Source organism: Hylobates moloch, unplaced genomic scaffold (genome assembly GCF_009828535.3).
Source record: "Hylobates moloch isolate HMO894 unplaced genomic scaffold, HMol_V3 SCAFFOLD_3, whole genome shotgun sequence".
Classification (NCBI taxonomy): domain Eukaryota; kingdom Metazoa; phylum Chordata; class Mammalia; order Primates; family Hylobatidae; genus Hylobates; species Hylobates moloch.
Window position 1 is genome coordinate 105,773,375 of NW_026652278.1, and position 25,841 is coordinate 105,799,215.

Genomic DNA, 25,841 nt, shown 5'->3' on the forward strand with positions numbered 1-25,841 from the left:
GCATGAACCACCACACCTCACCCACTTAAAGCTTCTTTTCCCTCTTGCACATTTCAGAGGTTGGCTAGGACACCAAGATTCTTAACCTGCAGAATTAAAATTAAACCCCCCTCCATTAAACTCTGCAGAGTGAATTGTTTCATTTAAGGACTTATGGGACATGAGTCTGAAAAATCTGTAAACCTAGTTTCTAAAATTTTATCTTTCCCCTTTCGATTCACAGAGGACGAGATTGACATAATCCTTTGTAGACAATAGCACCTGTTTTCCTACGGTTAATTCATTTTTTAAAAATAAACTGACGTGGGAAATTTCTCTATAGAAATGAACAAGTAATTTTAAATGTATACATTCAGTTTGGTATGAGACTATGCAGAATCCTTTATACTCTAATAAGAAAAGAGATTTTGGGTCATGGATTGAATTGTTAGGGTAATATTAGATTTTATCATCATAATGTGTTTGGTAAGGAAATTGGACTCATTTTTAAAGAAATGCACGGGACCCTTGGTAAACCAGAAACTGTTCCTTGATGCTGCTTTTGCTAAAACATATTTGAACTTGTCGAGGATTCATTTCATAAACAACAGACATTTAAAAAACTATTATCAATGGCAACAATCTTTGTCTTTTGAAGGTAAAATTTTATTTGGAAAAATACAGTGCTAATCAGAGCCAAGCCTGCTGACCAAGCCTTGAGTGTGATAATATGGCTGTGGAAGATGTAGAGAGAGAAGTCCGACACTCTCGTCTCTAGATGGGACACTAGTCTAATCTGGAGTAAACAAACAAACAAAAAAGTACAAGAATAAATTAGAAACATGGCCAGTTAATGTGGATTTCCAGCGCTTCATGCATAATTGCCAAAATGTGCATTGGTTCTGCTTGTAGTACAGTAAACAGCAATTCTAGCAGAAATTAAAAAACAAAACAAACTAACAACTGTCTGGCAATTCCACAGAAGTAAACATGTGAATTCACTATATGCAATAAATTTCTTACTTTGAACATTAAGAGGGAGTAAACATTTTTATAAACATTTCTCTCTGGCACATCAAATACATTTTAAACGAATATTTAAAGAATATCTATTTGAAGCCCAGTGCACTGGCTCACATCTGTAATCCCAGCTACTTTGGAGGCTGTATCGCGAGGAGCACTCACGTGAGCCTAGGAGTTTGAGGCTGCCACTGTACAACCCCACCAATACCTATTACTTTTTATCTTTTTAGTTATAGCCATTCTGACTGGTATGAGATGGTGTATAGTTACCCATGTTAATATAGTGTATTCATTAAGCCAATTATTTTTGTTTGCTTAAGTGTTTATTACTATTTTTGTTTTTCTTTTCTTCTAAACTCTATTGATATTTTAAAAATTAGGCTTACTTTTAATCATAGATTAGAATTGTAGAATTTCCCAGACAAGAATCTCACTTAAACAGAAAAAACTGAGGCCCCCAAATATTAAGTGAGTGGCTAATGCTCCCACAGTGAGCTGGAGACAGAAAGAGAACTAGAGGCCAAACTTTATGGCTTGGAAGCTACTGGTTTCTGTTTTTTTTTTTTGTTGTTGTTGTTATTTATTTTAATCACATCATAGGTATTTTAAATCTCTTGGCCTTTATTTTCACAAAAGGTTTAAATTATTTTTCATTGGTGTTGGTGTTGTGGCTAGTAAATTTTGATGTAGCAAATGGTAGAAAATCATTGGTACTGTTATGATTTATGTAAAATTTATTTTTCTTATTCCCAACGTATTCTCAAGTGCCCTAGTAGCTGCAAACATAACTATAAGCAGCTCGTTTCTCTACCACTAAAAATTCCTAGGTTTCTTTGCAAGGTGAAAGAAACTCAATGTTTCAGTAAGCTGTTTTTTTTAGTTTATATTTCTTTGCAGTAGGATTCTTTAGTTGTTGATTAAAATGTATGAATCTCATGAGATATTGACACATACACACACACCCCCCGCAAATTTTTGATTCATTGAAAACACAGTCATTCCGTGTTAACACTAAACCAATATTGTGAAAATAGAAAAGGAAGACACTATATGAGGTGGCCAATTTTTTTTTGATGGTAAAAAATAATCTCTTTGTAAGTGGGCTACTATCTTGATAAATAACAAATTTTAATCGGTTAAAGTGATTAGTGAAGTTGAAAATGCCTGCACATTTTGATTTCTGCAAAATTCAGAAACGTTGAACATTTTCTGTTTTGTTTCTCCAAAACAGAAGGGAAATACCGCTCTTCACATTGCATCTTTGGCTGGACAAGCAGAAGTTGTCAAAGTTCTTGTTAAGGAAGGAGCCAATATTAATGCACAGTCTCAGGTATTCCATTCAGATTTTCCCTGATGTACATACATTTAAATTAGAACAGTTTTGTGAAATTAATTTAATGAGTTTAGCTAGCTGTTCTACTGATAAATTTATTATAGGTACTTTGTTACTTATTTTAGCCAAATGATTTTATTAACTTTTATGATGAAGCTTATTTTTTCAACATATAATCTCCCTTTTAATGTAACTTAACACTTGACAAATGTAAGTCTATCATTGTCTGTAAGTATTTTTCAAAAGAATATAAAGTGATTTTTTTCAGAATGAGAGTGACATCTGTGAAATATGAATTATTCATGCAAGTTTAGTGTTACTCTATAAAAGTATTCTCTTTCCGTAAATTTAAAATATTCTTGAAAGATTTACATTCCAGTGGAAAATCTGCCATAAGGTGGGAATAACACTACTTTGGTCACTTTACACCCCTAATGTGAGCTTTACTAATAATAAATAGGAAATGTATGGTTTTAAAATGAAATTAAGAAAAAATTAAACAATAATTATTTAATCAAAATTGTACTATAAGCTTGATCCCTTTTTTTTTCTGGTGGAAAAGGGGAGAAAATGTTGTTTTGCCCAAAGCTTTACTCTTGATATCTATTATATCATGTACGCATGTGGGGATTGAGAAATATATCTTTATAACAAAATTCATTCTCTCTATTTTTAGGGTTTTCTCTTTTGCTTTCTGATAACACAGACTATATCATGGAGGATATTAGCAAAATAAGCTAGCTCTGTTTCATCTATCTTTGGGATAACCTCACCAGCTTGCCTTTGAAAGCCATTGTGTAGGAATATGTATTAACTGTATAGTTCATTCATTAATTACCTGGGCATGGCTCTAGTTCTATAGATGGCACAAGTTCCGGACCTAGAAAATACAAAAGGCAATGGTTAAATCAGCCCTATTTTCTTTGATTTTAATTTTGGGAAAAACCAGTTGAAATTATGATAGATAAGACGTTATTTTTATCTTTGTAATATCATGCTATTTTAATTAGTCATGTTTTTTTCCTTACAACTCAAACATTCAGTTGGATGCACATCAATGTTTTAATATGTATTGAGAATATGCCTTAGTCTAAAACCCTTATTAGATGAAATTTTTATAATTTGGTACCATCTGTAAAGAACATCTGTATATTTTATAAAGTACAACAGCATTTTAGGCTTGGAGAGAAAGGTCTCTGCAGAAGCTACTGCTCCACCTAAGTGATTCAAAACTTTTCTTTTTCAAACTTTATTTTATTTAGGTTCAAGGGGTACATGTGCATGTTTGTTACATGGATATATTATGTAATCAAATAGTGAACATTGTACCCAATAGTTAATTTTTCAACCTTCAGTCCCCTCTCCCTCTACCCACTTTTAGAGTCCCTAGTGTCTATTATTTCCATCTTTATGTCCATGTGAACTCATTGTTTAGCTCTCCCGTCTAAATGAGAACATGCTGTATTTGACTTTCTATTTCTGAGTTGTTTCACACAGGATAATGGCCCCCAGCTCCATCCATGTTGCTGCAAAGGATGTAATTTCATTCTCTTTTATAGCTGCCTAGTATTCCATGGTATATATGTACCACATTTTCTTTATCCAGTCAACCACTGATGAACGCTTAGGTTGATTCCATGACTTTGCTATTGTGAATAATGCTGCAATAAACATAAGAGTGCAGGTGTCGCATGTTCTCACTCATAGGTGGAAGATGAACAATGAGAACACATGGACACAAGGCGGGGAACATCACACGCCAGGGCCTATCAGGGGTTGGGGGGCTGGGGGAGGGATAGTATTGGGGAAATATCTAACATAGATGACGGGTTGATGGGTGCAGCAAACCAATATGGTACATGTACACCCATGTAACAAACCTGCACGTTGTGCACATGTATCCTAGAACTTAAAGTATAATAATAATAAACAAAAGAGTGAAGGTGTCTTTTTGATGTAACGATTTCTTTTCCTTTGGGTAAATACCCAAAGTAGTATTGCTTTGGGTATTTACCCAAAGCAGTAGTGGGATTGCTGGGTCTAATGGCAGTTACGTTTTTAGTTTTTTGAGCTATCCCAATGCTGGAAAACCTTTCTTTATATCAAGAGAACATCTTTTTGCTTTAGACAGAGGTTTTCAGCCTTTAGTCTGCATCATAACCACCTGCATGGCTTGTTGAAACCCATGTTTCTAGGCTCCTCCCCAGGGTTTCTGATTCAGTTCTGGAGTGGAACCTGATAATTTTCATTTTTTACAAGTTCTCAGATGATGCTAATGCTACTAGTCCAGGGACCACATTTCTGAACTACTGCTTTAGCAAATGTAAGGGAAAACTGGGTGTAAGATATTGCAGTAAGATTCACAAGGTATAGATTCAACTACATGACTGAATCAATAATGTACTTATAAATCATGAAAATGAAAGCCTGGTTAAATTCAATTGTTCATTGGAGGTTCTCCTGACTTTGACAGGAAATTCACCTATACATTGGTGCTGTTAAAATCTGTGAAAAGACCATATTTTACTTTCCTCAAAATGACAAACATAGTGTTGTTATAAAAGTTGACTGGTAGCAAATGCTGCAAGGTAAATGCTTGTTAAAGCTATGATGCCAATTATTACACAGTAGTTATTGGAAATGTATATGTTTTGGAGGCTTTTCAAGGAGAACAAGCTAAAACCATTTAATCATAACTTGCTTTCAGAGTCAATGAGGCTTTTCTTTATAAGGTGTAAACATGCCAAATTATAACAGATCTTAAAAGAGGCGTTGTATCATTATTAAGATGTTAAAATAATCCTATTTGTAATTTATACTATTAGGTCCATTTAAGATTTATATTGCAGGGGATTCTGACAAATAGCTTCAAACTAACATTCATATTGTGTGAAAGTTTTAGAGTAAGAAAAATTAATAATCAAATTTTAGAATTTTTTCTAAATGTTTTTCTAAGTCTTTTGATAAGGCCTATGACATTATTTCCTGTATTGAATTTATGTACCCATCATTAATAGTTGAAAAAAATTATTACTTAGAATATTTTATAATATAATGATTAAAATTAAAATACATGAATTTATATAAGAGGGTTGATTATTTTGCCCCCGTGTGTGAGCCAATCCCCAAACTGATGGTTTCAGGGCCATTGACGGCTGATTTGAGTTCCTCCACAGATATTATTTCTCTCAGTACTGTCTTTTGTAAGATACAGGATTCTTTATGTGACAATATTGGGTGTCAAGTGGATGGATGGGAGACATGCTTATGGCAGTTAAACAATCTCTTCCTTCTGAGAACCAGAAAAAGGACGCAGGGAATCCTTAATGTACAACATAATGTCTGAATTTTGTATTCAAGTGATACCTTCATCCACATCTTTCTAAGAACATAATTTAAACCATTGAAATGCAGAATAGTCTGAAATTACAGGAACATTGGCAGCTGCCTAGTACTATGCCTTTGGCAAACTTCCGAGTTATTTGGAAACAGACTGCTAAAGTTATTTTTGAATTAAGAAGATAACAAATTTTCTGAAAAAATCTTCAAGGAATATATTCAGTAAAATTTTTGGAATTATAGGTTATGGGGAAATACACAGATTTTTCTGCATTTTGCATATAAAGTATGAGATTCATGCGAGGCTTACCTCCATATGACATGGTGCCAATTTTGGTAGGGAGTGTCTTTAGTCCATTAAGAGTTCCAGAACACCAGCTGGATCAACTTCAATACTTTAAGTGGTATAGTGTAATTGATTTAGTAACAATGAACAAATGTTTATTTTTGTTTCTTTGTTCAACAGCGGTATCAGTGTGGTCTCTGCTGAGCCAGTTCTTGTGTGATTTTAAGTATTGCCCCTCACCATGTAGCTCTCTGGTTTGGTTCTTTGGTATCCTAGATTCAGTGACATGGAGGTCTCGTCCATGGTGCCGGAATTATGGAGTTAGAAGTCAAATTATAGAGTTGAGGAATGTTATTTGCTTTGAAGATGATTGTTTGCTTTCTGAAAACAAAGTCACTCGCAGAAAATCTTTAGTAGGCATCTTATCCTCTAAATAATCCTACATACATGATGTTGGGATGATTTCCATCTAAGCTGTATGGGATATTTTTTTGGTCACCTTTATAACCTGTAAGTCTGTTAGACTCAGAGACATGACTTTTAAAAAACCACCTCTACAGACCTCAAAGAATAATTTTTAAAATTCCTCTTTCTTCTAGCCCAAATCCTATTCAGGTCCAAATAAGCTGATTTTCTTAAAGTAGAATCCATGTAAAAGGTTTAAGATGGAATTTCTCACTTAATATTTTTTATGAACTATAAATGTCCTGCAAAATGTTCAAAAAATGAAAGATATTCTGCTGTTACCACCAAGGAAATCTGGCTTTAGAATTTCCCCCTTATTATTTTCTCTACAAAAAAATATAATTTTTAGTTCTCATATAAGAGAATTTTTTCTTTAGATACTTAATATATTCTCTAATTATAAAATCATTAAAATCAGAAGGAGCACTCTAATAAAGCAAAATTGTTTTAAAAATGTTTTTTATTATTACAAAGCAAATTGGTTTATATAATGTATATTTTTACATGGTAAAAAAAGGTAAACTGGATCCTAGACTAGACACCATCATCGAAAATGAGAAGCTAAGCAAAATTTTGGAGAATGGGTATGGTAAATTTCCCTTTCTTTTAAGAAAACATGACTTTTTTGTAGAAGAAGGGAAGGGCTAGAAGTTCTCATGAGGCTCCTCAAGAAATTTGTGTCTGGGGTGGTCAGTCTGCATTGGAGCAAATTCCAGTGTCACCAAACTACAGCCCAGTAATAATATGTTGCATTCAGACCCTTAATTTTAAATTGTATTTTTATTTATTTAATCTCTTTTATAATTATGTGAATCAACAATGAATAGTCTCATTTTGGACATGGAAAAATTTGAGGCACAGGTAGGAAAACCAAGGTCTCATAACAAGTAGTGATGAAGCCACAAACATGTGGTCATTGGTACGGACACCTTCCTTCCAAATAATCCTAGGCATACCTCAGTCTTTCCCACTAAACGGTTTTACACCTTCTACTTGAATTAGGGAAGTCCAAAACCCTGCTTGCCTAGGCACTTAGATGCTGCTATAACTAAGAGCCTTCCGCAAAGCTAGGCAACTAGTGAGTAAAGAGATTCAGGTGTACTGGGAGGGCGTATCCATAATTTGGGCTTCATTCCACCATCCACCTCTTAGACTGTTCTTCAATCAAACAAAATTTTTAACATGTGTAAGACTTGGCCGGGTGCAGTGGCTCACGCTTGTAATCCCAGTACTTTGGGAGGCCTAGACGGGTGGATCACAAGGTCAGGAGATCAAGACCATTCTGGCTAACACAGTGAAACCCCATCTCTACTAAAAATAGAAAAAAATTAGCTGGGCGCAGTGGCGGCCGCCTGTAGTCCCAGCTACTTGGGAGGCTGAGGCAGGAGAATGGCATGAACCTAGGAGGCGGAGCTTGCAGTGAGCTGAGATCACACCACTGCACTCTAGCCTGGATGACAGAGCAAGACTCCGTCTCAAAAAAAAAAGACTTAAATATAATTTCTGAAATTGGTGATGTCCTTTTCATTTTCCTTATCTGTCTCTACATTCTTCTACTTATTCTTGGAATTTCTTGTTTCTGTCCTCTCATAACGACTCTAGAAACAGATTTGTTTTCTTTTCATCTCATTTTAATATCAAGTGAGTTCAAATAAGATGTTCTCACTTGGCATTTTTGATATCATATCTTACTGAAAATTTATTTCCATTTTTATTGGTTATTTTTGCCTGTTTTGTGATTAATACTCTGTTCTTTCAATCCTGAAAATATTGTTTCAGAAGAAGGCTTTCCTGTTTATAACTCGAGCATGATTAGGTGATTATTTTATTAGCTTTTGGATTTCTACAGACCACGACTATTAATGCCAATTGTAAGATCATATCACCATTGGTTACACCCCCAGATTTATGGGGGTGCATGCACCCACTATATGCAATGATAAATGTCTTTTCAGGTGTGGTTTCCCATAGTTTTTTCTTCATTGGCCCTAACCCATTGTCACAGATAATGGAATTGAACTGTGAAGAGGAAGGAAACCCACACAGTTGGCCAGCATGCCCACTACCTTGAATTGCTTCCATATGGTCGTAGAGCCGTCCTTGGCTCTGAAAGCAAAAACTCGTAATGGAGCATTCTGTTCTGTGACATATGCACAGAGACACACACATACACAGATGCACACATATGCACATACACACATACACACACAGTGTATAAAGTGGGATCTATAGTCACAGATTTTTTAAACAGTTTTTTTCAGGGTTTTTCCCCCAAAATATATGCATATGATTATTTCTCTTTTTTAAAATTTAATTTAAATTTATTTTAAGTTCCAGGATACATGTGCAGAACATGCAGGTTTGTTAACATAGGTAAACATGTGCCATGGTGGTTTGCTGCACCTATTAACCCATCACCTAGGTATTAAGCCCAAAATGCATTAGCTAGTTTTCCTGATGCTCTCTCTCCCCCTGCCCCCTGACAGGCCCCAGTGTGTGATGTTCCACTTCCTGTGTCCATGCATTCTCATTATTCAGCTCTCACTTATAAGTGGGAACATATGGTGTTTAGTTTTCTATTCATGTGTTAGCTTGCTGAGGATAATAGCTTCCAGCTCCATCCATGTTCCTGCAAAGGACATGATCTTATTCCTTTTCATGGCTTCATAGTATTCCATGGTGTATCTTTCTTAATAAGGGTCTTGTTTTTTTTTTTCCATTGGGAGTATTACTATCTGTAACACAAATCCTTTGAAATTCAGATGAAGGCAGGTACTTGCATTTGACAAGGAATAAAAAAGAAGTCAGCACACTTGTGTTTTTGACTCTGAAAATCAGGCCACTGGGTGATTACAAATTTGCAGGGGCATCTGTGCTCCTCAGCACTCCAAGTTAAAGAAAATATGCTTTTTCCAGTTCTCCATATGCTTGGGAAAAAGATGAGAATTGATGTCTTTAAAGTATTTTCAAGGCTGGGTGTGGTGGCTCACGCACTTTGGGAGACTGAGGTGGGCGGATCACTTGAGGTCAGGAGTTGGAGACCAGCCTGACCAACATGGTGAAACTGAATCTGTACTAAAAATACAAAAATTAGCTGGGCTTGGTGGTGGGTGCTTGTAACCCCAGCTACTCAGGAGGCTGAGGCAGGAGAATCACTTGAACCTGGGAGACAGAGGTTGCAGTGAGCTGAGATCGCTGCATTGCACCCCAGCCTGGGCAACAGAGTGAGACTCCATCTCAAAAAAAAAAAAATTGCCGAGAAAGACATTACTATTCTCTATTCCAGTAGAACTCCAACATTAAAATTACTCCTGTACAAAGTGTGCACACGCACACACACACACACACACATCCTAAAAGACAATAATATTTTCATTTATAATAATTTTTCAACTTTTGAAATAAAATTAATACAATTATATTTTGCCTTTATGCTCGTTTATGTGGGGACAGATGGTATGGAAAGGCTGAATCCTGCTTGTCATTTTATTCTGAAATTTGAATCAATAATAGACATCATCACATCTAAAATCTTTGGTAGATGTCTCATTTATTTATCACTACACAGGCCTATCCAAGTCCAATGTTATTACATTTTAAAGGAACTAAATTTGTAGTCAGTTAAGACTTGTAGGGAGAAAAGTAAATGGTCTCCAAGTTCTGTTAATAGAAATAGACTTCAAATTTTACATAAGAGTTACTTCTTTTTCTCCCCTTCTGAGTTAAAATGAAGGATAAGCTACCCTGGTAGCAAATGGTTAAAATAGTACTGTAGCATTCTGCCTCTTACCTCAAATCTAACAGCATTAATGTGTATATTCCACAACAACTAAGAAGCTAGGTGAAACCTTCAGGAACCAAAATGGTGATCCTTTGAGGCAAGGATTACAAAGCCAAAAAAAAAAAAAAAAAAAAAGTAAAAACATGACACGAATTAAAACTTTCCAATAGAAACTGATTGGAAGTAATAATTCATGCACTCACTCACTCAGCAGGTATTTGGACATCCAGTGTGTGCCCTCGAACACTTGCTAAGGCTACAATGATGAGGTGGGCAGGGGGCGGAAGAAGACCTAGGAAGTGGTAACTGAACTTCTTTTATAAAAGAAAGTGTTAATGCACACGTCAGGGGTCAGGGGATGAAGTGTGCTATGGGCAAATACAATCATACATGCAAGAACCTAAAAGAAATGGGCTATCTGGAAGCTGAAACATCCAGGGGAAATGCAGTGTGTGAAATGAAACCTGAGGAAGAAAGTCAGATCCTGAAAGATTTTATGAGCCATATTATGGTTTTCGTTCTAAGACTTGTATCCTAAGCCCAATGTGAGGCTGGCTTGTGGGTGGAACAAGCTCAGGATTCTGTTTTGGATTCTGAAAACGTGACCCTGGTGCAGCCTGGAAAACAAGTTGAAGGGAGTCAGGGGCAATGCAAAGCAAATCATTTGGAGACTGTTGTCATGATCTACTCCATATAAGAGGTGATGTTAGCTTGGAATGGAGTAGTAGAGGTCTGGATGATGGAGAAAAGGGGACTGTTACAAGATTGATTAAGGACCAGTTTCAGAGCACTTGATGATGATGGCCTATGGGAGCAGAGGAAGACGATAGTGTCAATAGATCTCTCCCTTGCCTAACAGTATAGGTGGTAATGCAACACTATACTATAAAACAGTGGATAAAGACAAAGATTTGTCTGTTTATTTTATTTTATTTTTTTTAAGATGGAATCTCACTCTGTCACCCAAGCTGGAGTGCAGTGGCATGATAATAGCTCACTGCAGCCTCAAACTCCCAGGCTCAAGCAACCCTCCCACCTCAGCTTTCTGAGTAGCTAGGACTACAAACATGCACCAACATGCTGAACTAATTTTTAAATGTTTTGTAGAGACAGGGTCTTGCTATCTTGCCCAGACTGGTCTTGAACTCCTGGGTTCAAGCAGTCCTTCCACCTCCACCTCCCAAAGTGCTGGGATTATAGGCATGAGCCACTTTGTTTCTGGTTTTGTTTTTGGTTTTGGTGAGGAGAGTAAGAGATCATGAATAGCATTTGAACTGCTTGTTATACATCCCTAAAAGAAATATAAGTGGTTATTACGTCATTTGATGTAAATGGTTATTAAAGCAGTGGACTCGAATGAGACTGCCGGAGCAGTGAAGACAGTGAAGAGGCAAAGGGCATACTTCCCCTTCATCCTCTGAAGGCTGGCTAAAAATCAACTAACAGAAAGGCAGATTAATAGGAGAAAAGGAATACAAATGGATTAACGTACACGGGAGCCATACAAAACTATAACAACTCAAAGAAATGGCCAGATGATTGACACTTTTATACCATTTTGAGGATACAGAAAGAATAGGGGCCTGGAGCATGGCAAAACAAGTTATGGGAGGGAGAGAAGGCGAGGTCTAGCTAACAAAGGAGGTCTTGCTGTATAGATGAAACCTCACCAGTAGTAGTAGGCCTTGGAGAAAATAGATGGTGAATGTTTCTTTCAGACCTTTGAAGGTGTCAGAATCTCAGTTCACTTTTTCTAGATCCAGACAAGGGAGGGCCCTCAGAGAAAGCCTGGCTGCATCAATGCAGATTCTCTACAGATGCAAATCTCCCCCACAGGACAGCTTTGCAGGGCCACTTCTTTTTGCAGGCCCTCTGAACGGCCATCTCAAAATATGTCAAAGAAGAATATTTGTTATTGAACCAAACTGGGGCCCACTCGCCCTGTATAGTAATACCAGATATCCACACCAAGGTTTGCAGTGGGAGAAAGGAAGGTGTTTATTGGCAGGGTGCCTAACAAGGAGGATCAGGCAGCTCGTGCTTAAATCCTGACCTCCCTGATGGTTTGCAGGTAAAGATTTTTAAAGGCGGGGGTAAATTTCAGAAAGCAGAAGTTACAGGCAAAATTGTAAATCAAAACATGGAGGTTCCACATTGGTTTTGGCCTAAAACGTCAGGGTATCTTGAAGCGAGGGACTTACAGGTCATAGATTTTCTGATTTGCAGTTGGGTAAGGAAGAGAAGCTTTGTTTAAAAATGTAGGGTCAGCAGAAAAGAATGTCAGCCTGGGTTCATGGGTGTGACTTTTTTCAGGCCCCTCAGGAGGAAATGTAAAACAAAAGAATGTTGGCCAGAATTCAGTCCCCTGTTCCCCCTTACTGGGGGCTTCTGTGCCAGCAGATCTATTTGGTGGGGGTCTGGGTTTCTGAGAAAGAACTCAGAGACATATGTTAAGATGTTAGCTTTTGTGCCTATAGGGGAACCAAACATCTCATGATTCTAGCTTCCTTGGCTGCTATTACCTTCTTGCTCATCAAGTTTCTTATTTACTTCTCAGGGTTAGCTACGTGCCTGGAATTCCCCCTGAAGGAACTCAAGATTTTCCTTTATTTCTATGCTTGGGGAGCCTGAAGGTCCCTAAGAGGGGGTCCCTGCTCTGTCTCCTATTTTGAGGATAAAATATTTTGGTTTCCTTTACCAGCAAGAGATAGAAGAGGGTTTATGTTTTAGGGACAATTTTCACATTGAAGAAAATAAGATGAAGAAAATTTGAGGCATATGTCAAAAAAACTGAAAAAGTTATAATAATTGACCAGAGGACTTTGAGTCCTTAGTATAAAATGAGTAAAAAGTAGCAGGCTTGGAAGAATTAAAATAAGAGCTAATCAAGTCCAGTGATATCAGCATTTGATTTAAACTGGACTGTCTTCAGTTTAGCAGTGGTTAGGAGCAAGAATCCAGAGTCAGATAAAGTAGATTTAAATCCTGCTTCCATCATTCACTAGCCTTGTGACCTTGGTCAAGTTACTTCCCATTTCTGTTCTTCAATTTGCTTATCTGTAAAACAGGTAAGGAATAATTACAGTACGTAAAATTGAGTTTTTGTCAGGGTTGAAAGAAATAATTATGTATAACGCTTAACACAATCCTTAGCACATAGGGGCACTCTACGTTAGTTGCTGTTGTTATATTTATTATTTTCATTGTTAGCTTCATGAGTATGGGAAGGCTATTATACTACCTTCGTGGGAAGCATGGGATCGGTTTTTGTTGATTCTTTAGGTCTTGAATTACTTTCCCTCCCTATTTATTAGATTTATTGATTCTTAAGAATAAGAGGACAAGGAAATCTAAATTTTCATTCAAATAATTCAAATCTAAATTTGCATTCAAGTAAAGAATATTGCATTCGAATAAAGAATATCAGAAAGAAGCAGAGGACAGCAGTGGAAATAAGTATTGCTCAACAAAATCTATAAGGACTGTTGATAGAAACCTGATAACTGATGGAAAAGAGAGATGAAGAATAAACCCAATTCTATACATTCAACTGTATCGAGATAGTCAGATCAGAGATTTAGAACTTCTATTCACAGGCAATTATAATCTGTCAGACTAGGAAAGGATTCTTGCATCAATGTGAGCACAATGTATCGAGCTAATGATAATTTGTGCATCCTTCTTGTTCATAGCTCACTAACACTTGACAATTGGACCAGGTGCAAAGGCTTGAGAGGTGGCAGCTCTTTTCCTTCTTTCGCGTAATGTGCCATTGATTAATAATCAAACAGTTTGCATTTTGGAGTAAGTCTCCACAGACAACATCATCTAAGATGGTTGTTTTGGTGTTCTTCCTATTTCCTGAAGTTTTTTTTAGAAAGATCTCAGCCTTCTAGGTTAGCATTGTGCGTTGTGTTTTGACCAAAAATTGTGGAAGCAATAAAATGTAGACAGTGTTTTAACTATTTTGAAGATAATTTTTCCGTAAATAAATGCAAATATTTTGCTTTACTTGGGGGGTGTGAGCCTCTTACATTCTTCACATATTATGCTCTTAACTAAATCACTTCAGTGTATAACTGGAAGGGGCTATTAGAGACATTGTGTCCATAACACTTATTACAGGAATTTGAAATTCACAGGGTCAAGTGTCTCATCCAAATTTGTGTCTTCTGATATCTGGCTAAATACTCCATATGTTTTAAATATTTGTCTATCTATCTGTCTGTCTGTCTGTCTATCATATATCTGTCTTAACTTCACAAGTAACATGAATATATTTTATTTTAAGCAATCAAAACAATGCAAAAGTATATGGAGAACAAACCTAATTCTCCATTCCCAACTTTCAAGTACAATGGCCTTTCTCAGAAGTATTTTTTTGTTCCTTTCTATACAGTTAAATTCTCTTTATACTATATTATCATGCTTTATAAACAACTACATCTTTATTGCTCCTTAATGGAGTTCTCCGGTTATATGTATCTAAAATCCTGGAAAGCATGAGTGAATTTATGGACAATATTTTATTACAGCTTAATACATAATTTACATAGATGTCAGGCATTACTTTCTTCATTTTATACAGAGGAAACTGAGAGTTTAGGTAACTACCAATGTACCAAAAGTGATTTGATTTAAACCCCAAACTTTGATTAATTACATAATCATTCTTGAAAGATGAAAATTGGAATCTGTATTATATCTTGTTTTTTTCAAAGTTTTCATATTTGGTGCAATTACTAATAACTTTTTTCTAGATATTATTCTTTAGTATTTATTTCCTTTCTTAATTGGGAAGATATGCAAAGCCCAATAATTGACTAAACATGGTAAATATAAATTTGTATGCATGTACAATACAGTTAACTATAGCTATTAATACCTATCTATGTGTAATAATTGGAATCCTCTGGTTATTTCTACTCTTTACTCTTAAAGCTATGAAGAAGAAGTTTTTAAGACTTTAAAATGGCCAGCGATCTCTTTTGACATTGCCTAAGGTAGGCAGCATAGTGAAATGGATAAGAATGCAAATTCTGAATCTAGGTGCTCAAATCCCAGAGGTCAAATTTCAGCTCTTCTGCTTTCTACTCATGTAACTCGTGAGCTCTTCTGCTTTCTACTCATGTAAGTGTGTCTCAGAGTTCTCATCTGTGATAGGGAAATCATAATAACAGTACCTTCAGCAAACGGTTGTTGTGAGATTAATCCATGTTCGGCATTTAGAACAATGCCTGGCAACTCTAAGAGCTCAATGACTGTTAGTTGTCATTGTTACCAAATTCAGCACTAGTGCAGCCATGCAAGACCAGCCATTCTGTATGCCCACTGCTGCCTTTTCTTGGCACAATGAAGAACATAACAAAGTCAGTTTGTGTGACTGGCTTGTTTCACAACCTCCTTAGAACGCTGTCAATTTGAGTATATGAAGCTGCATTCGCCTAAACACGATGCCTAAAGACCCTCAAGTAATTTAATTGATAAAACACTTATCGTATAGACATTGATTTCCTACTGACACTTGAACCTTCAGGCTAATGGGAAAAAGAATGAGGATTCTCATCTTAGATGGTCTGGATGGTGAAAATAGAAGTCCAACTAACAAAATGTGTTTTAACCAAATATTATTTTTGAAAATCACTTTCAGAAGGTAATTCTAAGTCTGGAAAATTCTAAATGGAATATCACAAACCTAAAATGTATCGTGTTTACATTTGCTTGTGTCATAATAGTAAAATGATTTTTGAAGTGTCTATAATATAATATACCTTAGTAAGAACAAAGTATCAGTGAGGCTAAAGTCACAAGTTTAAAAATGTGAAGAACCAACTTTAAGTTGCTATTTAAAAGATATTTTTGATTATATGGGCTAGGTTTCTATAAATATAAAGTTCCATGCAACACCTACTATTTGGACAAATACTATGTGGGCAGCTGTCTCAAATATAAGTCTTGAGAAGGGCTAATTGGTCATACTTTTATGGGTCAGTGTAGTATTCCCCTATAATATAAATCTTGGATTCAATATTTTAATATTCAAGTGATTCATTTATATATGTAAATAATTTACATTGATTTAATTTAAATTTTAATCTGCAAATATGCCCTCTGGAATCAGCCTGATATTCCTAGTTGGCTAGTTTTAAAATTTTTAAATTAATTCCACATTAAATAGATCAATAGATTAAATTTTAGTAATTATTGAAAATTATCCAACTAGGAATATCAGGTTCTTTGCAGAGGAAATATTCCAAAAACCAGGGCAAACATCAGCATTCTCATTAAAGGCAGTAACAAGAAAAGGATTCCTGCTTGTGATACTATTTGACATTGCAATCAATCCCTAGCCAATGCAATGAAAAGAGAAAGAGAACTATGAATATAAACAGAAAAAGAAAAGACAAAATGCTGTTGTATACAGAAGTTATGATTATTTAAATAGACAATTTGGAAAAATCTACAAATCAATTAATAAAATATTTATTACATTCATTAATTTATTAAGAGACTGCTGCTTATAAAATTCAATACTATGAATCACAGAGTTGTTTTGTCATGGTATTTGACTAAGATTTTCTTCAGCCTAAAGGTCGACACGAATCATTCTGTAAAAAAATTATTACTAAGAGTATTAAGCAGTAAGTTTTTATATATGAGCGTGGCAGGTTAGGACTTTAAATATCCTATCTGAAATTAGAGTCGTGAGGCACAGGTCAAGGCATCAGAGTGTGCTTGCATGACTAACTTCAACTATATTTTTTATTCTTTTCAAATCACTGGGAAATTTTTGTGTAATAATTTTGAAATGCCATGAAATCATATCACTGTGAAAATACACATCATTTCACTTACAAAAAGTGGCCCTTTAGAATGGTGGATTTGCAGGAATCAAAACACATGTGAACCAATAATGTCATCAAAAGACATTCATTAACTATTTTATTGTATAGGAGACTCTCCTGTGTGTTGTCTGAACATAACTGGGTATAATCTTTTAAATCATACCCCTTAAAAATGTTATGTTTAAATAACATATTAACTGGAAGATATGAATAGCAGGAAACATACATAATATAATAATACCTTCACATTAAAATAAAAAACAACATGGGAGAGCAAAATAAAGACATTACTAAGTGAGGTAAATGCAGGAGCAGGGCAAATCCCACTCTACTTCTGAAGAGAAGAAAGGTAATGAAATATGTTTCATTAATCCACTATTTGTGTGACCTTGGGCTTATTATTTAACCTCTCAGTGACTCCATTCTCCATCTGTGAAGAAGGGATAATAGTATTTACTACATAGGGTTGATATAGAGATTAAATGGGTTAGTACACTTATAGTGCATGTAATAAGTGCAATATAAATGTTAGCCACTCTTCTAATTATTAGATATACTTGTATTATCTACTTAAGTTATTGAAGAAATAAATTGATTGGAGTTGAGAACAGTATTGCCCAAAATGACTAATGCTCCATTGAGACTGAGAGATTATTATTTTCTGGAGTGGGGAGTGGAGAAAAGATTGTACAGAAGTTTCATCTTTTGTGATTAGCAGCATATTAACTTTACCTTGGTATAACACAGTTTTGGAACACAGGGCATGAATGTGAATAATTTGAAAAAGGATTTGCTACAAACAGCCAGAAAAAAACAAAATATATTTATTAACTATATACCATATGCCAAGCACTGTACTAGCTCTGAGGATGCAACAATACAGTCTTTGCTTTGCTTTCTTTACTTTTGGTAGTTAAACAGTCAAACTAAAAAAACAAAAACAAAAACAAAAAAACCCACTTTTTTTCTTGTGTTATCTTCATCTTCAATTTTTCTATCTTCTATTATTTTATCATAACTAATATTTTTAATTCCAGTATTTACTTAACAAATTTATTTATATATGACTTAATAAGGAAAGGTATTCTTTGTCTCTTCTTATACATGAAAAGCACATTTTGAAGGCTGAAAATAAAGGATTATCTACATAGAAAAAGCCTTTTTTCCCAACTGTTAAATCCGGCTATCTGTCATCATTTTCTTGTGGTATTTCAAGTTGCAGATTCTTAATCTTCCACCTTACACTAGGAGCAAGCATTTCTGGCATAACGGTTTCATCACTAATATTTATCATCATCTTTCAATTGACTGAGAAAGTGACTAAAACAGTATAAATCTTCATAAATTATTTGTCAGTTTATTGTTACCTCCTGATTTTATAGTCAAGAACTGTTTGAGGCCAAGCTACAGAATACTCTCAGCAACCTCAGACAATAAACACTTTCTCAAAGCCTATGTGTAGCACAGTTTATAACACCAGGAAGGGGAAGCACTATATATTGACATATCTGATTCTAATTTTAGACTTTTAAAGGTGCTTACATCTAAACACCCTGATTCTGTACTTAGAAGAATTGGTGAATACTCACTTGCCATAGCTAAAAGAAAGATAAGGAGGTAAGAATCCTGTTGATTGCCAATGAAATGCCTTATGAATACAATTAGGCCTGTTAGGGCATCATCTTTTGAAAGCACAATAATAAATATCATTTCAGAGGCCACAATAATTATTGTCTTGTGCAGTCTTGCTCCAGAAAACACATCTAACAGATCATCCTCATCAGTTTTTGGGGGTACATTTTGAAGCCAATATATCCAGTAAGAACAACACTCAACATATTTTTGTTTAAAATCTGGCTCTGAACAGAAGTATAAGGAGTGGGCAGAGCATACTTAGGTCCTTTTAAGTAAGAGCTTTGAGGAGTAATACCTTCCCTTAAAGTTATTGGGGCCCAATTTGTAGCTTTTGTACTTTGGGATCAAGAATTCTATCCATCCAGATTTTTAAGGCAGTTCAAACACATTTTTTTTTTTTTAAAGGAAAGGCTTGCTATAGAACGTCTTTGTTGGAATGAGGCAGCCTCTGTGTCAGTAAGGGTACATCACACTCTACAATTTTCATGATTTGCATGAATCAACCTTGCCACATCATATGCTAATCAGAGCTTATTCCTCTGATGAAAACTTACCTTCATGTAATAGCGATTCTTCTCTTGACACATATGAGAATTCTTCCAAGGAACAGCCACAGGTACACTAGACAGCCAACTGTGTGTTCTCTGTCCTTTGTATTAAATCATCATTCTAGATGGCCAAAAAAAAAAAAGCAAGTTCTCCTTTCTCAAAATATGAGAACTCCCATCTCTATCACATTTGCCTTTTTTCTATGGCTGCCAAAAGCCCAGGTGTTCAATTATTGTACCTCGTTCATTCTGAGTTCTGGTTACCACCACTAGAGGAGTACAACTAAAGTTTGTTCAGGGTTGCACTTATAGCCTTATCTTGACTGTAGATATATATTTTAACCATACATATATATAAAGTGTTTCAAGTAGCCTTAAATTTTTGAATGTGAATATATTTCAAGGTATAAATCATGACTAAGTACTCCAAAGCAGTGGTCACCAAGGACCGATTTTGTTGAAGACATTTTATCCATGAGCAGCGGATGGTTTCAAGATGAAACTGTTCTGCCTCAAATCATCAGGCATCAGATTCTCATAAGGGGTGCGCAACCTAGACCCCTTTCACAGGCCGTTCATGAGAATGTTTGTGCACCTGTGAGAATCTAATGCCATCTCTGATCTGACAGGAGGTGGAGCTCAGGCGGTAATGCTTACTCCCCCCCACTCACCTTCTGCTGTGCGGCCCAGTTTCAATACGGGTTCATGGCCTGAGGGATGGGGACACCTGCTCTAAAGGACACTAAGTCTCGGTATGGAACTGAATGGTTCTGTGTGTTGTCTACGTGAGGTTTTGAGTCAATGCGTTGAAGACGTTCATTCTTTGAGGTTTTATCTTTGGCAAGTTGTGAATTAGAATTCGTTAAGCAGCTGCTAAATATTGAGTATATCGCTTTTGTGTAGCGTATTTTTCTTCTCCATCTCAGCACTGTCTGGGCACACTGCCTGCTCTAACTCCCTAGCAGCTTTTAAAAGACCTTGGATAAGGGTAAGCCAGCACAGACAAAAACCCACACTTAGTAATGGACAAGTTCTATAGTAAGACTTTCATTGTGCTTAAATTGCTCTGTTGTTCAAACATTATAAAACCTATTTATAACCCCAGGTCTCGTTTTAATGCTCTAACCTTTGTTGGTATTATACATGTAATATGATATGAAACAAGACTTTGATTATTTCCAAAACTGTTAATACCAGACATGGAGTGAGATAGCATTATAATTCTGACTACTGTTGAGAAAACATAGCAACTATTTTAGGACCAAAAAAATGAACCTTTTACGTTGGAAAATTTTTTAAAAGTTGGAATCCCCTTGGAATGTGTCAGTATATTTGTGTCAGAATGCATGTTTTAATTTTTGAATTGCACTGCAAAGTTATCTGTCAGTTTAACAGTAATCATTAAATGACCAAAAAAAAAAAAAAAATGACTGACATTGATGAAGAAAGCAATAACTTCATTTGATTGGAGATTTAGATTTTCTGGGTGTATATCTCAGGTAATAAAAAGTGCTATACTGCTACCTTCTATATTTATTAACAAAGCCAAAGCTACTAACCGCAGTTGACAGGATTATAGGAAATGTGGCTTTAGATGAGTTGGTCTAACCAGATCACATAGTGTTTTGATGTTAGATGTGTTCTTAAAAACTTGGAGCAGCATTTTATTTTCTCAAAGACAGTTAAGTAGAAATAAGAAAACTATTTGGTAGTCATTCATTTAAATAATTTTTTGGGGTATAATGCATGAGAGAAGTAAAAGAGTTATTGCTTATTCTGAGTGGTTAAAAAGTGGATAAAAAAGTCATTTTTTTATCCTTATTATATTGAATCAACCTCAAAATGGTAGAACAATAACCAATTAAGTTAATACTGTAGCTTAATGCAATATAATTATTTCAGGTTTATGGATTTTGCTCTGTTGGGGGAAAATAAAAGCACCCTATAGCGATTGTTATTGACTTAATTTTCTCGATGCCATAGGCCTATACAAAGTAGTCAGCGGTTTTGATTTTGGAGGTAACACATTTTCTCTTGCTTCTAAGTTACTAGGTCATGTATGAAATTGCTCTAATATACCTATTTTAATACACTGGCTACATGCTGAGCAAATTATACTACATACTGAAGATCTGAATCTAGTAATCTATGTTGTTAGACAATTTGAAAGTCTAGAAAACTTTCTTTAAAGAAATCTACCAGGGAATTAATTTCTACCCAATTTCAATATTCAAATATTTATTAACTTTACACTAAAGTTTCTTCTCTGACATTTAGACATTTTCATTACTTTTATAACAAATTGAGTACAACTGTAAAATTTAATTTTTATTATTTAAATTAATTATGCATATAAAAATAAAGGCATTTATATATTATTATAAAATTTTATGTGATATACTAAGCAGCACTTAATCTAAAATAAACTTAACATTTCTATTGACAACTTAAATAAAAGCATTATATATACAAAAATAACAATGAAGAAAAGCCTACTACTGTATATCTTATTTTGTGTTTTCCCCTTACACAGAAAAAAGTATTTTAAAATCTCATCACTTGCAAGAGCAAATTTACTTTCTTACTGAAAATGATCCACCTGCTTTTTTGTAGTTTAACCTCATACTTGAAAATCTATTTTAGATTTTCTCTGCAGATGTGTCTCAGGGTCACTAAATAATACATTTTAACCATAATAATATTAAATTATGTTTCTCTTACTATTATTTCTGTGATGTGTTTTATGATACTCTTCAGATTTCCTGGAAAATGCTTCCTTATAAACTAATGGCAGTGGTACAAACTACATTTTGGTATATACCAAAGTAGGATATACCAACTAGGATCCCTTCAATCTCAAATAAGAAAAACAGCTCCTCATTAGATAAACAACAAAAAAGGGGTTTTCCTGGCTTTCATAAATAAAATTTTAAATGGGTATAATGAGCTCTAAGATTGCCTCCTGCCCATCCGGTGGCTCATTCATAACCAAGGACTCAGAATCTTTTTTCCTCTTTGCTATAATTTCTGCAGTGCCAGTTTGTCCTCATCTGGCTTTCCTTGTGGTCCTTGGAGAACAACCACAGATTTTCTTGTTCAGAGTCAAAAGAAGGGAACACGTCTGTCCTAGCTTTCCAAAAGGGAATTCGAGTTTGGTTGATTGAACCAGCTTAATTATCTTGCCCAAACTTAAACCAGCATTACCAAGAGAATGTAATTTGCTGATTGGCTTAAGTCATTTGATAACCTGTCTGGGCCTAGAAGATAAGGAGAGAAGTTCAGCTTTAGTGTAATTATGTGAACTTTACTGGAATTATGTGGGGAAACATAGGTACTCTAATGAAAAACCAGGATACTTCCAAGAAAGAAAGAGGATCCTGGGTAGGCACCTACGAATACTCACATCTATGGCTTGGATATTCCATTTTTAAAAAGTTGTATGTTTTCTTTCTTAAAAAAAATTATTTGTTTCTTTTTAAATTTGTTTACTTTCTCTATGATTTTTAAAATATTCATTTGCTTTCTTATTTTTTGTTTAAAAATCCAAAGACATAAACAACAGAATTATTCCGTAACGGCTTAACAGTTTAGCAAGGTATTTACTCATTTTTGCAAAGTGAAACAGAGAGAGAAAAATATTTTGGAGTTTAAGTGAGAATAAATAAAACATTACTAGCCATCTCAACTTTTCTGTAGAATGGGGTGATGGTAATTCAGCTATTAAATTTAAATGTTGAATAAAGGAGAAAAACACAAATCTAAGTCATCTATAATTGTCAGGAACTAAGGAAAATAAAGCTAAAAGTAAACTTTTAGTCAATCAACGGCTATTTATTGGACACTTACTATATTCTCAGCACAATGCTGATTTCTATGGAGGATTCCAATCAAGTGTAAGAGAAGAAGCTGCTTTCAAGAAGTGTATAGGCTACACACAAAGTCAAGGTGAACACATAAGAAACAAAGGCAAACAACAGAAGACACTATATGATTTGGTACTAAATTATATGGAACAGACTATGTACTAGAGAGGAACATTTGGAATAGCCTGGATTTTGTTAACGAAAACCTCACAGAGGACTGGAGCCAGGCATTGACTCGTAGATAAGGTCTGCAGACAGGAAAATGAAAAGGAAGACTTTGCAGAAGGGAAGATTAGTAACAACAATGTGAGGAGGTAGAATTGAGCATGGTGAGTGTAGAAATAGTGGTGAGACAGGTTGGTCTGGAGCAACATCACAATATGTATTAAAGGTTTGTTTTCCTTATAACTTACTGAGTAAAATGGGGCAAGGATATAAAAGGTCTTGATCTTCAGTTACTGTCTATGAAAACTGATCTCCAGGGCTGGGCACGGTGGCTCAAATCTGTAATACCAGCACTTTGGGAGGCTGAGGTGGGCAGGTCACTTGAGGTCAGGAGTTTGAGACCATCCTGGCCAACATGGTGAAACCCTGTCTCTACTAAAAATACAAAAATTAGCAGGCATGGTGGCACAGGCCTGTAATCCCAGCTACTCAAGAGGCTGAGGCAGGAGAATCGCTTGAACCCGGGAGGTGGAGTTTCCAGTGAGCCGAGATCGTGCCACTGCACTCCAGCCTGGGGGACAGAGTGAGACTCCGTCTCAACAAAAAAAAAAAAAAAAAGAAAGAAAGAAAAAGAAAACTGATCTCCAGTCACAGTCAGTAAAATGACAATGTAGATAAGTCGTTTGTTGAAAATAGATTTTAGGAAGATTAATTCAGGTTGATGTATAGGATGCCCTGGAATGAGTAACTGGAAACATGCAAAATAGTTCAAATGCTTTCTTGGTAATTTATCCATGAGAAGCTGAAAGCAGGGATCATGGAAGACTCAGAGGGAATACAGTATTTTCTTTCTGTTTGCTGGCAATAACCAGACATGGTATAATATCATCTGTGGAATTTGCTGTTAAAACACATGGCAGAATAGTGTAGTTGAAAGAACATGAATTTTGGAATTAGTTAAACATGGGTTCGAATCCCAGCTCCATGTTTTAAGTAATGTGAAACTTCAGGCATGCTTCTTAATCCCTGTGAATGCTAATTTCCTTGAGTCATATAAAGACAGAGTATTTGTTTCAATGGACTGCTGGCATTAAATAAGAAATGTAAAGTGCTTAGACTTCTCTCTTCTTACTAACACCACCCAAATTTCTTACCCACTGGAAATAAAAACTGGAAGAATTCCTATGCCTAAGAAAACATTTGAACATTCTTCATCAAGCAGGTCATAGAAATTCCATAATGTCACAAGGCAGAGCTTTCCAGCTCATCCCTAGTAAATGGCTTCGGTGAAAGTAGAAGAAAGTTAATTGTCCAATTACTAGATAAAAGTACGGGTGTTCTCTGAAACAATTTTTTTTTTTTTTTTTTTTGCAACAGGGTCTTCCTTTCTCATTCAGGCTGGAGTGCAGTGGTGCAATCTCGCTCACCGCAACCTCTGCTTCCTTGGTTTCAGCAATTATCCTGCCTCAGCCTTTTTGAGTCTGAGGCAATTTGATCCTTATTGAAAAGGGCAGCTGAGGGAGTAAAAACAGTAGTGAGTTTGGATACCTTTAGGGTTCAGATCTTGGTCTCACCACTTGGTGTGTGCTTGGGTGGATAACTGTGAGCCACAGTCTCATTCGTAAAAGGAGCCTAATAGCATAGTTGTGGATGTAAAACAGGATGACATAGTAAACACTTGATAAAACTTAACCTCCCCAGAAAGATTAAGGACATTAGTCATTTTAATGTCATTGGATAGTTTAACTATGAACTAATCTTTTAATCATCTTTGGAGAGAGGAAAGTAGTTAAAGTAATTTATAATATCCTAACCCTGACTAAGAATTGTCAAATTCAGATTATCTGAGAAAATGTATATGACACTTTAATTAATAGGATGCCTTCTTAACTATTAATACTAAACAAGTATATAATCATGTATTTTGTCCTTTTCCCTTAAATGCTCCCCCAGAGTACACAAAGTAGTCTTTATTTTTGTGACTACAATTAGTACCCATTGGTTTTTTACATCCTTTGCAGCTGTGCATTCACAATATATTTAGAGAAATAATTTGAATCATCCTGACCTTAAAGCTTGGTGACAATTTGGGGATGTTTTCCAACTTACCTTTCATAATGCTAATTCCAAGGAAGAAGAAGATGCATAGTATCTGGGATGGGAATTAGAGTAGTATTTCCCAACCAGTGCTAACTGGAGTCTGTGAAGATCCTCCTAGCATGTCGCAGTTAAGACTGCTGAAGAGTTCTGCTCTGTGAAGAAACTTAAATCTTCTCATTGACCTGCCTGCAAAAGATGGGGTGCTTCTTCAAAAGAGGAATTCTACTTACAAAATTTGAACCCAGATCTTTCTGTAACCGTTTTTATTTCCTACTGTTGGACTTGGTTATGTAACTTATTGAGTGTGTTTTCCAGTAAATATAGAGAGTATATAATACTCTCAGGAAACTGGAAATAACACATGGAATTAAGGGTATTGTAAAGATTTAGAGCTGTAGATTTTAGAGGTTCCAGGTAAGATAGCATTTGAAAGCTAAATCACTACAAAATTTGAAAATAAATGTCTAAGATATGAGTTT

The 25,841-nt window shown here is 35.4% G+C and overlaps 1 protein-coding gene across 50 annotated transcripts in view; it reads left to right on the forward strand.

The window, feature by feature from the left end:
• The window catches only part of ANK2 (ankyrin 2), a 698,346-nt gene that overhangs the window by 512,594 nt on the left and 159,911 nt on the right, over positions 1 to 25,841 (forward strand). For all 50 annotated transcript variants that reach the window (XM_058436645.1, XM_058436660.1, XM_058436662.1 and 47 more), the window contains one exon: positions 2,234 to 2,332. In XM_058436645.1, coding sequence (XP_058292628.1) covers positions 2,234 to 2,332 — 99 coding nt within the window. The remainder of the gene's footprint in view (positions 1 to 2,233; positions 2,333 to 25,841) is intronic.